Below are 17,652 nucleotides of genomic sequence, written 5' to 3' on the forward strand. Positions count from 1 at the left end.
TGAAAACAATCTTAAATGCCAACTCAACATACAATGTTGTTCTTTAGCTGGTATTATCAAAAGTTTGTCAATAGTCCTTGTGGTTCCTTTTTATTTTATATTTAATCTAAAATTATTATTTTACACCTTGATTGATTTCTATTAACTTTTAATTATTAAAAGAAAGAAAATGAGTTTCAAATGAATCTAATGAGATTAATATGGATCAAATCACTTTTGAGATTTAAACTGTTTCTAATGCGGAAAAACGAAAGTTGAAAATTTTCAAATATAGATTCCATCCAGAAGTTGTTTTAGTTTTTGATTTTGAAAACAATCGAAAATGTCAACTCAACATACAACGTTGTTCAGTTGTTCTTTAGCTGTTATTATCTTTGAGCATCTTGCGAATATATTTTGATATGCATTTTTCCAACAAGAATTAGGCTCAACAACTTTTTTTTTTGTTTAAAAAAAGAAAGAAAATTAAGGGAATGATAAGCTACAACAAAAAGTTTGTCATTCCCTTTTATTTTATATTTAATCTAATATTACTATTTTATACCTTGATTGCTTTATATCGACTTTTAATTATATGTCTTCAAAATTTAACTAGAAAGACCCTAACAAACCCATCCTCACCCCACCACACCACACCCTACATCGGATGCTGAAGATCATCTGTAATACCTAAAATCCCTTAGAAGTTCAAAACATTAAAATGCACAAATTGATTTGAGAAAATCTAAGCGCTAAAAAATCAAAACCCAAAAGAAAATGATTATCAAGCTTAAAAATACTTGAAAATGCATATGTTCTACTATGGTGAAAACTGAAACAATCCTTAAAATTGAAACCTAATATTAAGAAAACTAACCCATTAGTTCCATGAAAAACAATTTTTGAATGTCAACAAAATTGAACTCATCTTTTAGTTATCATCTTTTAAACCAATAATCTGCCAACAATCCCAAAAAATTGAAACCTAGTATCCCTGATGTTTGGTGCAAGAAAAAACCATCTTCTTCTTGAAATGAAAATGGTACATTTTAGTGGGTAATATAGAACAATGAGAATAGACGAGGGAGGAAATAAATGGTTAAGAGGATCGAAGAATGTTGTCTAGTAGAAAGTCAATGGAGGGGATGGTTTTAGGGCGTGTTGTGATGATAATAGAATCCATGAGTAGGTAGAGGGTTTTGCCTCATGTAACGAAATGTTAAACATGACCAAAGTTTTGACTTTTTGTAAATTGTAGAAACCATCTATATAATTGTGCTATTAAATAATTCAATAATCAATTGTAAAGTCAAATATATTTAAAAAAATTATATTTATTTACAATATTCAATTTTCTTATACATCCTTAAAATGCAACCTACTTATAACCTTTCTTTTGTCTAACTCTTTATATTACAATAGTGTTTGATATTGAACATTTAAAAGTTTTTGGTAGCTTTTAAAAAAAACCTTGAAAAAAAAAGTTTCATTTGGAAGTAGAAGTTTTATATTTTATTTTAAGCAAAAAATTGATAATCTAAAAATTACTCAAATATTTTTATGGAGCTTTTAGCTTTTGATTATTATATAGATAATTGTAAACATTTTAAAACTAATAAGCTATTTTTGTTGAACATCTTTACACAAATAAAAGCTACAATTTTCGGCTTATAGCTAGTAGCAAGTTCTGCCAAACACAACCCATATGTTTCTTCGAATGCTCTTTCATTTTAATTATATTCAATGTTGAGAATCATAATCACTTTTATCTTTTCTTGTATGATTTTTTGTTCATTTTTATCCTAAAACATATCAAAACCTCTTGTTCTTGTCTTGTAGCAACTATTAGTATGTTGGTGTAACGACCCAATTTTCACGACCAAAAATTTTGTTTTAAAACATTACTTTAGAAAATATTAATAACTAAAAACATTGTTTGATCAGACCATAACACAAAGTGAACCATGTCTAAAAGCCAATTCATACAACCAATCAAAATATCAGAGTACAACTCCTAGTGAAGCTCGTAAATGCGGAAACCGGAGAGTGTGTGTGTGACATGCTGCTACCGCGCCGACTCCTTTCCCCTAGCTGAGGAGGTACCTGAAACCAAAACTGAAAACCGTAAGCACAAAGCTTAGTGAGTTCCCCCATCGTACCACATACCATACAAACACATAACATACATACTGCCAGGCTATTCTGGGGTGCCTAACTACCCGGTACGGCCGTTCTGGGGTGCTGTCCTACCCGTGTCAAGCCATTCTGGGGTGCTGACTACCCGTGTCAAGCCATTCCGGGGTGCTGACTACCCATGTCAAGCCATTCTGGGGTGCTGACTACCCATCGGTCCTAACAACCGATCCTCGGGGACTAGTCCCCTCTTACTACCTTTATCTCATATAACATAACAAGCCAGCATGCAAACATATCATCACGTACTGTCAGACATATCTGGGGTGTCTGACCTACCCTTCGGTCCTAACAACCGAACTCTACAACTATCACATATACATATCATGCCAGCATATAACATATCAGGTAGTAGCAAACCTAGATGATATCACAAAGACAATCATCTAACATACAACTCCTACTGGTGGGCCGGCATTGTGGCCGTAGACCCACCGCTACTGGAAGGTAACTCACCTCGAAGTAGCTGCTGGTCTGATCGGAAACTGACTGCCTACTGCTCCGAAAATCCTCCGGCTGCAATTCCCACAACATACTCAATCAAACACTGCTCATTGACCTTTGGGTAAAATGACCATTTTACCCCTGACCATGCCCTAAGTCAAAGTCAGAGTCCACTTTCAGTTGACCCGACTCGCCGAGTTGGCTTTCCAACTCGCCGAGTCACCACCCAAACGATTGTCCTGGATCCCGTTCCTACTCGTCGAGTTAGGCGACGACTCGACGAGTTCTCCTTCTAGACTGATATTCAAGTCCTTCATCCTACTCGCCGAGTTGTATGAACAACTCGTCGAGTTCATTTTCATCCGATGAACACTTATGCTAAGACTCGCCGAGTTGTATGAACAACTCGCCGAGTCTGTTCTTGATCTAAGGAGATTGCCTTGAACTCGCCGAGTCAAGGCATTGACTCGCCGAGTACCTCCATAGATGAGTTCAGCTTCCGACTCACTGAGTCACACCCCGTGACTCACTGAGCCACACCCCGTGACTCACTGCTCACTCGACACTACGAAAAGGGGACAAACTCGGAGACTCACGAACAGATTCGCCGAGTCACATGAACGACTCGTCGAGTCGTTGCCATGCACCCACTAAATACACAGATTTGCTCGATTCCAGTCCATGCCATTCACAGATCTGGACTTCTAGGACACGAATCACACGTAAAGTTTCCAACTTTACGTGTGGATATTCACCAATATGGATTTTAGGGCTCAAAATGCCTCAAAAGGGTAGATCTAGGGTGAACAAGCAACATGGGGCCATAAAGCTAACAAATCTGAGCTCCTGGAGCTCAATCTTGCCTAGATCTAGAGGCCAATCGACTTATTACAAACCCTCAAGCATACACAATCTTAGAAATGGCTCAAAAAGGACTTTTATGGAGCTATAAGCTTAAAAACAGAGGGGAAACGAGCTATACCTTAGGGGAAACGTTGGAATGACACAGGGATGCTTGGCCTCCTTCTCCTCTTCTTGATTCCCTCTTCTTATCCTTCAAAGAAACTTCAATACACCACAAAACACTTCAAACTCACAAGAAAGCAAGGCTAGAGAGAGATACAGGGCTCTGAGGGTGAATGGGGGGCTGGCTTGGGGCAGTTAAGTCGTTTAAATAGGGTGCAAACCCCTGAAACTTAGGGTTTCATCCAACAGCTGTGACTCGCCGAGTCCAGGATATGGACTCGCCGAGTCGCCAACTTAAACTTGTCCCGGGTCCCGCATCCACTCGGCGAGTCGGACCTATGACTCGCCGAGTCCAAGGCTAAAAGAAGGGAAATACTCAAATAAGATTTACTTACCAGGAACCAGGTGCTACAGTTGGACAACAAACATAAGCATTTTGAAACTTTTAAGAAATAAAAAAAACTCGAATTCAAGAAAAAATTTTATTTGTGGTTATAAACTTTTATTGTAAACAAAAAAATTATAATCCAAAAATGTTTTTAAGTGGTTTTTGAGAGTTTTTATAAACTTTTAACTTTTCGTTTTTATGTTTTATGTGTATCTTCGGCGACGAGCTTTTAAAAGTTTTTAAGAGCTCTTAACTTTCTGATTTTGACAAAAAAAAAAACCCCAATTTTATAAAAATTTATGTTCAGACTTAATGTTTTTATATTAAACAAATAACTCTTAATCCTAATACTACTTCAAATAACTTTTAAAAGTTTTTATATTTTATATTTTATGTTATTCTTTCCTTTTAAAAGTTTACAATTACTTTTATCAAATATTTACATATAAATAAAATAAAAGTTACAATTTTAGATTTCTACTACCAACTACTAGCTTCTAATTAGCATCTAATTTTGCAAACATATGAAACAGCATGAACTAAAATACGATAAATTTGTTGAACCACAAACGGATCCGTACTTTTTACGGGTTTACCCTTCACATATGAAAATCAATTTATGAAGTTGTATAAGTTAAAGGATTTAAAATAATAATTTTTGTAACGGATTCATGGACCGAACTTGTTAGTATAAAAAGTCCATGGGGAAATATTTGTAGTATGTGGGATGTGTTTTATAAAGGCTCATCTTTATTAGCTTCGATACGCACATCTTCGTAACGTACTCTAGGGTTTTTTTTGGGGTCCTTCTTGCCGTTCATCTCAATCAGGTCCGATTCCCTTCGTTTTTGTTCTTACCTATTATGTAATTAATGCATCCATACAGTAGTTTTGGTTCTCATGCTATTAATTCGTTGCTATTATGGTTTTTTGATATTTTTGTCATGTTTCATTCAATCTCTTCTATTCATCGCCCCTAAATAGTTCTTTTTTGGGAAAATTTGAACTTCGTATTTATAATTTTGATTGATTGTATTTACCACAATCTCTTAATTCCCCTGTGATTTTGAGTTGCTACAACTTATCGGCAGTTCCAATTTAATTGATTGAATGATCTCCACTAAATACGGACAATTAAAGTTTCTATTGCTTAATTCTTTATTTATTGGCGTTCGTTGATGCGTGCAGGAGGAGTCGTATTGTGAAGTATGGGTGAAAGTGGAAAGCGGCAGCGCAACAAGAGGGAGAGAGAAAGGGACAGGGATAGGGGGAGGGAGAAAGACGGTGGCAATGGCGATCATAAGAACCAGAGAAGAAGAGGAAACGAAAGAGATGATAGAAGTAATAACAACAACAGGGGTAATGATGAATTGGTTGCTTACAGAATACTATGTCCAGGCAGATTCATTGGCAGTGTGATTGGAAAGAGTGGGAAGGTCATAAATTCAATAAGACAAGATACAAGAGCAAAGGTTAAGGTAGTAGATCCATTTCCTGGCACCAAAAACAGAGTCATAACAATATATTGTTATATTAAGGAGAAAGAGGAAATCGAGCCTGATGAAGAACTTGGTGATCGTGACCCTTTATGCCCTGCCCAGGATGCACTTATTAAGGTGCATAATGCAATTGCAAATGTAGCAGAAACAGCTGGTGATTCTGATAAAAAATGGAAAGATAAGGAAGAATGCCAACTTCTAGTTCCAGCTAGCCAGTCTGCAAATATTATTGGAAAGGCTGGGGCAACTATAAAGAAATTAAGAAGCAGGACAAGGGCAAACATTAAAGTTACTCCAAAAGATATTAGTGATCCTAATCATTCGTGTGCCATGGACTTTGACAACTTTGTTGTGGTTAGCCTTTATTCTCTGAAATTCTCTCTTCATCTGAAGTTTCACACATTGCTGATACTCTATTTTCATTACTTACTTGAATATAGATAACTGGTGAACCAGAGGCAGTGAAGAAAGCACTGTTTGCAGTCTCCTCAATTATGTACAAGTTTACTCCAAAGGAAGAGATTCCTCTTGACACATCTGTTCATGAAGCTCCTCCAAACATCATAATACCTTCTGATGTACCCATCTATCCTGCTTCTGGTCTATACCCAGGTGTAGATCCATATGTGCCTTCCAGACCTCTTCCATCTGTTCTAGGTGGTTCACATGTACCAGAACTTCAAGGGTATGCGGATTCAGGGAACACATGGCCAATTTACTCTTCTGCCCTCCCTGTGGTTTCTGGGTATGGTGGTGCATCTGCATCAGGGGAGTTACTCGTAAGGGTGCTGTGCCCATTTAACAAGATTGGTCGTGTTATTGGAAGGGGTGGTGCTGCCATTAGAAGTGTCAGAGAAGCTAGTGGTGCTCGTGTTGATGTTGATGATACCAGACGCGATGAATGCATTATTACAGTTGCAGCAACAGAGGTAATTGTTCTTTACACTCTCAAAGATTCATCAATTTTTCTTTCTTTCTTTCTTTCTTTCTGAGTTGTTAAACGGAACTTGTGCAGTCATTGGATGATATAAAATCCATGGCTGTTGAAGCAGTTCTATTGCTTCAAGGAAAGATAAGCGAGGAAGAAGAAGAAAACGTTTCTTTTAGGCTCCTTGTCCCTTCTAAAGTCATTGGGTGCATCATTGGTAAAAGTGGTTCTATCATAAATGAAATTCGGAAGAGAACAAGAGCAGATGTTCGTATATCAAAAGGTGATAAACCCAAATGTGCAGATCCTAATGATGAACTTGTTGAGGTACTCTTGATTCTATCTATCTTTAAACACTTGTCTATGACTCTATTCAGATTAAAATCTAAGTGTTTTTTGAAACTTGAAACGTGTAGGTGATTGGAGAAGTTGGGAGTGTGAGAGATGCACTTGTTCAAATAGTGCTTAGGCTTAGAGATGATGTTCTGAAAGACAGGGATAGTGGTGGTCATAATCAATCTTCAGGGAATGATTCCATGTATGCTGGTGGCAGTGGACTTCCTGTGCCTCCAGTGTTGCCAAGTGTCCCCCCTTCATTGGGTTATGAACATAGTCATAGAGGTGAACCTGGGAGCAGTATGGGTATGGGTATGGGTATGCTTCCTTCAGGCTATGGATATGGTTCACTACCGATGAGTGACAATGGCTATGGATCTTTATCCTCTTCATATCCATCAAAGTTCTATGGAGGGTGTGTACTTTTCTTTCTTTCTCACAATATTTTTTGTACTTTTGACCTTTTTGCCCCTGTTATTTTGATATATGTATGTGATGTGAAGCAGATTGCCTCCTCCTGATGGTTCTGAGATGCTTATCCCTGCTCATGCGGTGGGTAAGGTGATGGGTAAAGGTGGAGCCAATGTAGACAATATTCGAAAGGTGATTTATTTTTTTATTTATTTGTCCCAAAAAAAAACAACGATTGGTTTTTTGATTTGGGATTTTGTTGTTTGACAGATATCTGGAGCTGTTGTAGAGATATCTGATTCCAAATCATCGCGAGGTGATCGTGTTGCCATAATATCTGGAACGCCTGAACAAAAACGTTCAGCAGAAAACATGATTCAGGCTTTCATAATGGCTACCTGATTTCTGACAATGAAGGTGAATTTGGGTTAAATTCATGGGACCTTTTCCTTAGTGCGCATTTAGTTTTATTTATAGACATGAAAACGTATCTCCTTCTATTCGGTTCTTTCTGCTGGATCTCTTTACTTTCTTCCAAAGATCATCTGGGAGTGGCTGCATGCATGCTAAGATTGATTCATCTTAGGCTCTTCTGTAGTGTTCTATCCAGTGGAAGTCTTCATAAGACTTTAATAGGATCTTTCTCTCATTCCATACTCTTTTTAATAACTCTTTTGACTTTCTGTCTTTATGATCGTGCGTGCGGTTGTAATTTTAATCGTGATAAATTGATTTTTCTGAATATTTCATCTTTTATCCCTCTTGCTCTTTGAATCGTGGGTGTAATCCTTTCTTGAAATAATGCATTCTGAAATGGTTACCTGCTTTGCTTGATCTTCTTGATTCATGGAAAGTCGTTTTCTGCAGCTGTGGTAAAAACAGGAGAAAAACAAAGCCAACTCTGGAGATATTTTGGTAGTTTCTAATCTACCTAGAAAGTTCATCCTCTATAACTCAATTTTTTTTTTTTTTTTTTAAAACTAGAAACACAAATCTTTCAACATATTGTTCATGTTGTTTTTCCAACTTGAATTAATCCATGTGCTTCTATTTAAGAAATTACACCCTGTCTGTCTGTGATGGTTATAAATCCTGAACGTTTTTGTTCTTGCTTAGCTTAGCTTAGCTCATGACTTATTCTCTTCCTAATCATGTTCTTGCCATTCTGATTCACTTTTTTATTAAAAGATTTCAATCTAAATCTTTAGGCCTCTCTCTTTAAACTTTAAAGAGGTGAAATTTTGTAGTGTCTGGCTGGTAAAAATCCTTACTATGCACTGGCAGATTAGATGCTGCTTCACTGTTCTCCAATGTTTGGTCTCAATCTCACCCCATGTTAACTACACATTGTGATCCTACTTCTCCACTTTTGCACTTGTCAGTATATAAAAAACACAGCACACACAACTCTGCTAAATTTAGGATGGATATAGCCTGCCCAATAGATATGGAGTCATGAGTCATCATGATACACACACACACGTGTGTGTGTGTATATATATATATATATATATATATATATATATATATATATATATATATAGTTGAGATCAAATGAGAACTTAAAAGTACTGGGGACCCCACTTAAAATGACTAACTTTTTTTTGTACACGACATTTAAAAAAACACATCATTCCATTCCTATACAATGATTAAGATAATTGCTGAAGAAAGTTTGTAAAAAAACTTTTTTTTTTTTTTTGCATATGCATTTTAAAAAAAGTTTGATTTTTTTAAACGAATCTCTTAGATGCAGCCTTATATGTATGTTTGGTGTTGGTTTTTTAGTGCATATGATCTTATATGCAGACGTGTATATGCATATTCACATATATGCAAAAAAAAAAGTTCGTGTTATGGTGGATTTTTTTGCTACGAAGCTATAGGAGTGGAATGATGTATTTTTCTTTTGAAAATATTGTGTAGAAAAAAAGTTCTCAAGTTCCTAGTATTTTTAAGTTCTCATTTGATCTCAACTGTGTGTGTACATACATACACACACACACGACTGTAAATTTAGGATGGATATTGACAGCGGTATAGATATGTAGTCATGAGTCATGATGATACACAAGTATGTATATATATGTGTAAGATGCTGAGGGTTATTTTATTTAGAGCATATAATAAGGTAAGGGAAATTATGTAATTATATGTACATCCGCTACTGGTAATTTCGTATAAAACTCTCACCAGTAAAAGTTAAATCTCTTGTTTTCATTTAGTGATAACATTGATTAATGTGTATTCTTGTGCTGCATTATGTTTGTGTCTTTGAGAGAACATAATAAATAAATATATAATGAATTGCTGCACACTGACTGCAGTGTGAAAAACTTGGGTCTTGTTTGCCTTTGTCAACCCACAAAAATGATATCTCGTATTCTTTTTGTATTATGGTTTTGGTTGGGGCAAGATGATTCAGTTTTGAAATACAGCATCCTACCTCAGTCAGTTTCCCCCAGCCTTTTTCTTCAATCCAACTGGAACCCTGAGATAACAAATTTACGATCAGCAGTTCTCATTATTTATATTCGGAGATTTCACAATCCTTCAAAGATGCTGCTAGTTTTTAGGCAATAATATTCATTCAATTCTGCTGTTTTTTGTTGGGGTTGGGAAACTCTTCTGTTTTGGGTATATATTATTATGGTTTGGACTTAGTAGTGTCAGTCTGTTTCAAGTGCTACAATACAACCAATAGTGTGGTGGAATCAGCTTCAGCAATCAACACAAGAACACCTTGGGACTGACCTGGTAACTGGTAAGTAGATAGACCTGGTTGCTGCTGTTTTATTCAATTTTCATTTTATTGAGCTGAAAACCATTCCTTTTTTATGTGTTTCTTTCTGTACTTCATGTTTCTAGTGCAAATAGTCACTAAGCATTTTGTAGTTCATGTAATGAAAGTCTTCATTCATTGCTTTGCTTTGCTTTGGAAGTAGTAATATCAAACAAATAAAAAACATGATTATGCATGTCACACATTTTTCTAATGCAGTATGTGATCAATTTTGAGGGTGGATTCGTTTAAAGGTTACATATAGGTAGTAGGTTTTGTTATGAATTTGGTCCCTTCCAAATTGAAATGACTAACTTACCTCTATTTAATATCTTTTTTCAAATTACTAAAAAACAATTACAAGTGAGCGTAACCATGTCCTCACCACAAACCTTTGTTTGCAAACTTGGCGATCAACGGTGGAAAGAAGGAAATTTGCAATTTTAAAAATATAGGGACCAAAAAAAAAATCAGAAAACTATATAGACCGAATTTGCAGCTTACTCTTTTATGTTTTTTTTTTTTTTTTTTTTTTTTTTTTTTTTTTTTTTATGTTTTATGTGTCATATAAAATCCGTTTTACATTTTCAGAGTAATTGATTGCCGTCATGATATTCCAACAAACAATCCCACTGCCTAACTACTGTCGTCATCGCACTACCCAAAAAAAATATTACAAAAAGAAAAGGATGTACATCTTAACAAACCTTATAAAATAACATAAATAAAAAGAATTATTCATTATGAGCAAGCTTACAAATACCATACCACATCATTAGAGCTGTTAGAGAAACACTCTAGATATTACTTGTATGTGATGAAATTGTTTTGGATGAACTAAAATGATGGAAGGAAAACCAATTCATAATCACTTATGAATAAAATTCTTTTAATTTAATCTGAAATTTGGGATTATGGTTTATATTTGGATGAAACGTTAAAAGAAAAATCAGTGTAACAAGACACAGATACACCAACTCAAATCTTATAGGAGCGTATATCCATTTTTGAACCCGAGCTAGCCAGACTTATTTTTAACAAAAAAATGTGTTAGTTTAACGATTTAGGGACTATTGTAGATTCACTTTTAAAATAAAAATAAGGAAAAATCAAATCACAAAAATACCAAAACAGTGGGGTATCACCTTTTTGTTAGTTATCATAAATTTTGCATTATGTCCCGTTATAATTGCAAAATTGTTTTTCGACCACAGAAATCAGGAGATGTAAGAAAAATCATATATTTTTGCAGTCTTTAGTGTAATTCGTAACATCTGATTTTTTTTTCTTTTATGATGGGACGATAAAAAACATTGTCGGATTCGAGGTCTATTGCAAACTTGGCCTTTATTTGACAATAGATATAAAAAAAATGATCAGTTTTTAAATGATTTCAACCTTGCATTTTTGTGATTTTCCCTGATGTAAAAGTAAAACCATTTAGACCTTTTAAATTTGGAGTAGTTGGTTGTCGAAATTAAAAATATCAAGGAACGTTTAAAGGTCACGATTTTAATGGTTGATCACATGAAAATTAAAATGCTTTGCGGACAAAAACGATAAATCACTACTCGAGAAAGTTGTTACAATTTTTTGCACTTCTTGCGGGGGTCGGATAGTGTTTCATACAGACACTCTATCATCATCATCTGGGAAAGTGTGATCATTTTCATCAACGATCAGATATTAACTGAGGTGCGAGTTTTATCATCCAATTCCGATAACTATTGATGTATTTGGGTGAGATTTATCATCGGTTTCGAGTGCTAAGTAAAGTTTAATCCAAGTAATACGATAAATCACTACTTGATTCTGTAATATCAAGAACTCGTCGCATATGGCGACCACCAGATCGCTACAGCTTGTATTCAACAGAATCAAGAGCAGGGGAACCGTTCGGTGCTTTGGGACTGCTACCGAAGGCATCGCCTCTCCTGCCGCCTCTTCTCGCCACCTTATCGATTTAGAACACGATTACAGCGCACACAAGTATACCCTCTCTCTCTCTCTCTCTCTCTCTCTCTCGACACACACACACTCACATGGGCTACGATTGTGTGTGTGTGTGTTTTTAAATATCGATTCGTGGGGTTTCTTGATTCTGCTATGTTGCTGTGTTACATTCTTACTGATATGAATTATGCTCCCTTCATTCCATAACTATGATTTATCTTCCCCAAATTTGCAGAAATTAAGTTTAGTAAGACACAAAAACTAGAGAATTTTGATGTCATTCAACTGCAGATACGAATTAGGAACACTAGGAGAATAGTTTTTAGTGTATGTGATTGCCTGTGTGATGTATATCCGAATGAAGGATTTCCAATATTATAAGAACAATGAAAATAGTCGATGAACTGCATCATATGTACAACTCATCATCATCATCATCATCATCATCATCATCATCATGTTATTCGGTTCTACATGCTTACAACCGTAGCCACGATTTGACCTTTTGAATGGTTGTTTCTCAGTTATCATCCTGTCCCTGTCGTATTTTCTCATGGAAAAGGGTCAGCTATTTGGGATCCAGAAGGCAAAAAATATCTCGACTTTCTTGCAGCTTACTCTGCAGTTAATCAGGTGAGATACACACAAGGTTTGAAAAAATTTGTTGATCAAAGGGGATAACTGGTTTTTTGGTACAGGGACATTGTCATCCAAAGATCATGAACGCATTAATGGAACAGGCACAAAACCTAACCCTCAGTTCCAGAGCCTTCTACAATGACAAATTTCCAGTCTTTGCAGAGTATTTAACCAAAATGTTTGGATATGACATGGTTCTTCCAATGAACACTGGTGCTGAAGGAGTAGAAACCGCTATAAAGCTTGCAAGAAAATGGGGTTATGAGAAAAAAAGAATCCCCAAAGATCAGGTACTAATTTAATAACAAGTCTTTAATCACTAAAATCCCTCAATTTCTCTGTTTGATGTGCATTGTGCAGGGTATCATTGTCTCATGTTGTGGCTGCTTCCATGGTCGTACAATGGCTGCTATTTCTATGAGTTGTGATAATGATGCCACTAGTGGATTTTGGCCATTGTTACCTGGTCAACTTAAAGTTGACTTTGGAGATGAAGCTTCCCTTAAGAAACTTTTTGAAGGTTTTTGAAATTCCAAATAATATTCCTTGCTTTTATACCTTGTCAACAAGATACTTATGTTCAATTTCTTCCACTTAATATACGCAGAAAAAGGAGAATATATAGCTGGTTTTTTATTTGAGCCCATACAAGGAGAGGCTGGGGTATATAATCTTCATTTTTTCCTCTTCTTTTCTATCTATTGTAGTTGCTTTTTTTGACGTTTTTGAATTTCTAACTTTGCGTCTTTATAGGTTATAATTCCTCCAGATGGTTATCTTAAAAGTGTGAGAGAACTTTGTTCAAATCACAACGTGTTAATGATTGCAGACGAGATACAAAGTGGGTTAGCAAGATCTGGAAGAATGCTGGCATGTGATTGGGAAGGTGTGAGGCCTGATGTTGTTGTAAGTTCTCTGTATATTTATTCTCCAAAATGAATACATTTTAAAAAAAAAAAAAAAAAAAGAAGTTTATAAAATATGATATTTCAGATACTAGGGAAAGCATTAGGTGGTGGAGTGATGCCAGTTAGTGCAGTTCTTGCAGACAAAGATGTCATGCTTTGCATACAACCAGGTGAACATGGAAGGTATTAAGTATTATCCACTTATTACTTATATCATTCAGACATCATCTTATATAATAGAGTATAATTTGATTACACTTTTCACATGTTTATAATCTTTTATTAGCACATTTGGAGGAAACCCATTAGCCAGTGCTGTTGCCATTGCATCATTGCAGGTGATACAAGATGAAAAACTTGCCCAAAGGTAAATAAATAAAACAACCATCATCTTTACATCATTAAAAGATTAAAAAAAAAAAGTATATTTTGTTTGTTTAAAAAAAAGTAAAAACAATGGTATCATAGATCTGCTGAAATGGGAGAGGAACTGAGAGGATTATTAAGAAAAAGTCAGCAGCAATTTCCTGATGTTGTGATGGAAGTTCGTGGAAAAGGCTTATTCAATGCAGTTGAGCTTATTAGCAAATCTTTATATCCTGCAAATGCATACGATCTATGTATTAAATTGAAGGAAAGAGGAATTCTTGCAAAACCTACTCATAATGCCACTATCCGCTTAACTCCTCCCCTTTCAATAAGGTACAATTACATAATACATGAATTAGAATTAGTATTTTCCATTGTTACAAATTTTTAATTTAAAAAAAAAATTAAATAGTTTGGATGAGATTCGGGAAGGTGCTAAGGCGTTTCATGATGTATTGGAATGTGATCTTCCGAAACTGGTGAAGGAGAAGCCGATGGAAACTACTCCAAAAGCTCCGGAATTATGTCATCGTTGTGGACGCGACTTGTATGGCTCTTCCTAGGAACTATTTTCATGGGAATGGAATATATTATAGATATTGGAATGGAATGGAATAAACAAGGGAATAGAATGGAATGGAATGGAATCAGTCGTTATATTTCATCATCATGTTTGTAGGACTGAACTGAATTTTTATATTTATATATGTAAACACAATATAGATGATTTTAATTTTACTCGAGGTTATCTTGACTATAACTAATGAAATTTTATCGACAAAAATAAAAATTAAACATGATAAAAGCTTATTAATATCCGAATAGTTTAACAAAAAATAATAGTTTATTCGTTCTTTTTAAAAAAATAAAAATGGAGAAACTAGGTGGAGTTCTTATGTTCATATAAAACTTAATATTTTTTGGTGCCAAATTGAGATGGAATAGATGGCTACGTGTGTAAATTTGGATCATATGAGCATTGAATTTTTGCCCAATTTTTAAAACCCAAATGAAGAAGGATTCTATCTTTGACTCGATCGTTGCTATTGCATTTTCTTTGTTGACTAGTAGATATAGTAAATTCAATGTTTCTAGGTCGGAATGAATTAACAATCCAAACTTGATTTGATATATTTCTTTTTCATGCTACTTTGATTTAATAAAAGTTGACTGACTATTAAAAAGATACTTTGTTTAAATCATTCATTATTCTTGTTGAGAGTTGTTATAAACAAAACGTAAATAGTACTTTTGATGACTACCGGATTTAAATTGAAAAATCTGAAGGAAAAAAACTACTTGTTAAAGAAAACTATATTAATCTCTTGATACCTAAGAGTTGCAAAGGCTAAATGATTGTGTATAAATAGGAAGAAAGATATAATTATCTAACAGCCTTATATATAAGAACAAAACCATGCAAGGATGAATTAGGGGAGAAGTCGTATAAAACACAGGTTTAGAAAAACCTTTAATGGTAGTACCTTAGACATAGTAAAGACAATTAGTCTTTCTCAAACCAGTTTTAATTACAACTCATGAACCTTTTGTGACCAATTTTGTAACCATTGTTGTTAAAGTTTGAATCATGCCACAAAACATCTTGTAACTATAATGCTTACACTTTCAATTTTGCACCGGGAACCATTAAAACTATGGACTGACTCGACATTGTGAATTGCTTAAAAAATACCAATAATCATGTGAACATATGTGATAAGTGCAAGCTGAATTAAGAACCCAATTATCATTGATACCTTGAAAACAATAGTAAGAACTTCTCTTTCGGAATCATCGTCACGAATATAGTTTGCAGTGTAACACCCCAAACTTTTTCACACTTAAAAAAAACTATGGTTATAAAAACATTCGGGTATTAACCCACATTTAATAAAACCGGTCCCACAAAAACCATTTACAATTAAAACTTTAGGTGTTACTATTAAGCATCATACAACTATAGCAAACAAATACAAATCACATCAATAATATGAATAAGAAACTTGACAAGCTCCACTTCATTCTCTATCTCTTAACTTCTAACTTCAGCCTATCATCTTTTCTCCTTAAGTACAACCTGTGATACATGACATTAAAAAGAGATACGCAAGACAATAATGTCTCGTAAGCTATGTGAGTTTGTGACCCAAAACATTTATCACATTTTCATCAAAAATATTTCATATTTGCAAAACACATTTCAAGTAGGCATTTCCACATTCCGTTCCGTATCAAAACATTTCATTAGTCATAACATAATTCAAAAATCATTTCTTTTCACATTCCATTCCTTCTTTCATTAAGGGATAATTCTGATGTGAATCATTGCCATTTTTATACTTAGGGCCTAGCAATATCTCCAAGTCTATACCAAAATGGAAAGAACAAAATCAGTCCACCAAGACATCATTTCCATCAGGACATCTATCTCGCGATAAGGAGGCATCACCCTCGATAGATTCCTCTATATCCTGTTACGTGGACACCATTGTTAGAGCATGGAAATGCTCTACTAATAATGAGTGATGGTTAGGTTGTATTTTCCCTTTATTGTATTTTATGATGTAAATACTCTCCCTCCTATATAAAGGGATAATTAGTCATTTCTTACTTTAGCTAGCTCACTTTTTCTTAGTTAGTGATTACTTTTACTCTTCTAAAATGAAATCTAGAGAGAGAAAAGTGGTGGGTTCTCCCACCTAGGGAGAGTTTCTCTCCCACCATGTTCTTCATGCATTATTATTATTATTATTATTATTCTCTCTTTGTTCTTAGCTTTCTTCCATGAACTCATAATATGTTCTTCGTGTTCATACTTACAAAAACACGATTAATCTCGAGATATCTTACTTCCGCATTCACCGTTTGTTATAAAAATGGGTTCCTACAATTGGTATCAGAGTCGTACCTTGAAGATCTCACGATTAGTTCAAGGGAACGACTCCCGTTCGGTGATTATCTTGTGATTTTTCCGTGTTTCTGCAAGAAAAATATTCGGGTTTCAAACCAGATTTTTTTTATGAAGTTTGTTCTTAGTTCTATCTTCTGGGTGATTCTATCCTAGTAAAAAAAATGTTGTTGCTGCTGCTCGTTCAATTATTGCTGGAAAAAGATGTTCTTAAAAAGTTATTATTTTTGCTGTTGAAGAAATGAAGAAAAATGGGAAAAGAAATTATTTTTGTGGTCTTCAAAATGTTGAAGAAATTGTTCCAGGAGGTATTTGTTCTTGGAAATGAGAAGACGCAATTAATGACTTATTTTCTTTGAAGTGGTTCTCTTTTTTTTACCCAGCAACTTGAAAATCTTCTTGAGGTATGAAACTTTTATTCCTCTTTATTCTCACTGTGAATCTTAATTTGAAGAAATATGGATGTAATATGTGTTTGTATAAAGCACCTTGTCCTTGTTACTCTTTTGGGTAAAGAGGACTCCACTATTTGCTCCCTCAAAAAGACAAAAACCATGTGACATTGTCCTTTCCCATCACCTTTTGTCCCTAAAACCCACTTGCACACTCTTCTTTTTGTCTTCCCAAGACCCACTTTTGACTTAGAATGCTTTATAAAAAGATTCCTTCATTAAAATATGAATAAATGGCCTTTGCGGTACCATTTTTCATGGAAAAATAACATTTTTCGTCATATATTCAGCCATTCTCGGAGCCCCAAACCGTAGCCAAAAACTGCCTACCGGAGCCTCTTAAGAAGCCTCCCCGCAACCCCTCTCAAGCCTTGATCCAAAGCCTCTTGAGCGCAACCTACTCCCCTTGCTGATGACCCGAAGTCAGAACCGCAATCCTTGTTGTTGTCCTCGGTTCGGATCCTTCCTTGCTTGGACCACAACCTCGCATCTACCGC

The 17,652-nt window shown here is 35.1% G+C and overlaps 2 protein-coding genes across 2 annotated transcripts; both read left to right on the forward strand.

Moving 5' to 3' along the window:
* The first annotated feature begins 4,643 nt into the window (after nt 1-4,643).
* LOC111914710 (KH domain-containing protein At4g18375) lies at nt 4,644-9,351 on the forward strand. The gene is made up of 7 exons (XM_023910421.3): nt 4,644-4,800; nt 5,159-5,823; nt 5,910-6,398; nt 6,485-6,724; nt 6,814-7,148; nt 7,240-7,336; nt 7,415-9,351. Exons 2-7 carry the CDS (start codon nt 5,179-5,181, stop codon nt 7,544-7,546), a joined length of 1,938 nt encoding a protein of 645 aa, XP_023766189.1. The 5' UTR covers nt 4,644-4,800; nt 5,159-5,178; the 3' UTR covers nt 7,547-9,351.
* Nucleotides 9,352-11,445: 2,094 nt separating this feature from the next.
* LOC111914711 (ornithine aminotransferase, mitochondrial) lies at nt 11,446-14,533 on the forward strand. The gene is made up of 10 exons (XM_023910422.3): nt 11,446-11,915; nt 12,404-12,512; nt 12,578-12,808; nt 12,879-13,038; nt 13,126-13,181; nt 13,272-13,424; nt 13,512-13,609; nt 13,713-13,793; nt 13,895-14,128; nt 14,208-14,533. Exons 1-10 carry the CDS (start codon nt 11,764-11,766, stop codon nt 14,356-14,358), a joined length of 1,425 nt encoding a protein of 474 aa, XP_023766190.1. The 5' UTR covers nt 11,446-11,763; the 3' UTR covers nt 14,359-14,533.
* The last annotated feature ends 3,119 nt before the right edge of the window (nt 14,534-17,652 follow it).

The sequence above is a fragment of the Lactuca sativa genome, chromosome 4, assembly GCF_002870075.4.
Source record: "Lactuca sativa cultivar Salinas chromosome 4, Lsat_Salinas_v11, whole genome shotgun sequence".
NCBI lineage: Eukaryota > Viridiplantae > Streptophyta > Magnoliopsida > Asterales > Asteraceae > Lactuca > Lactuca sativa.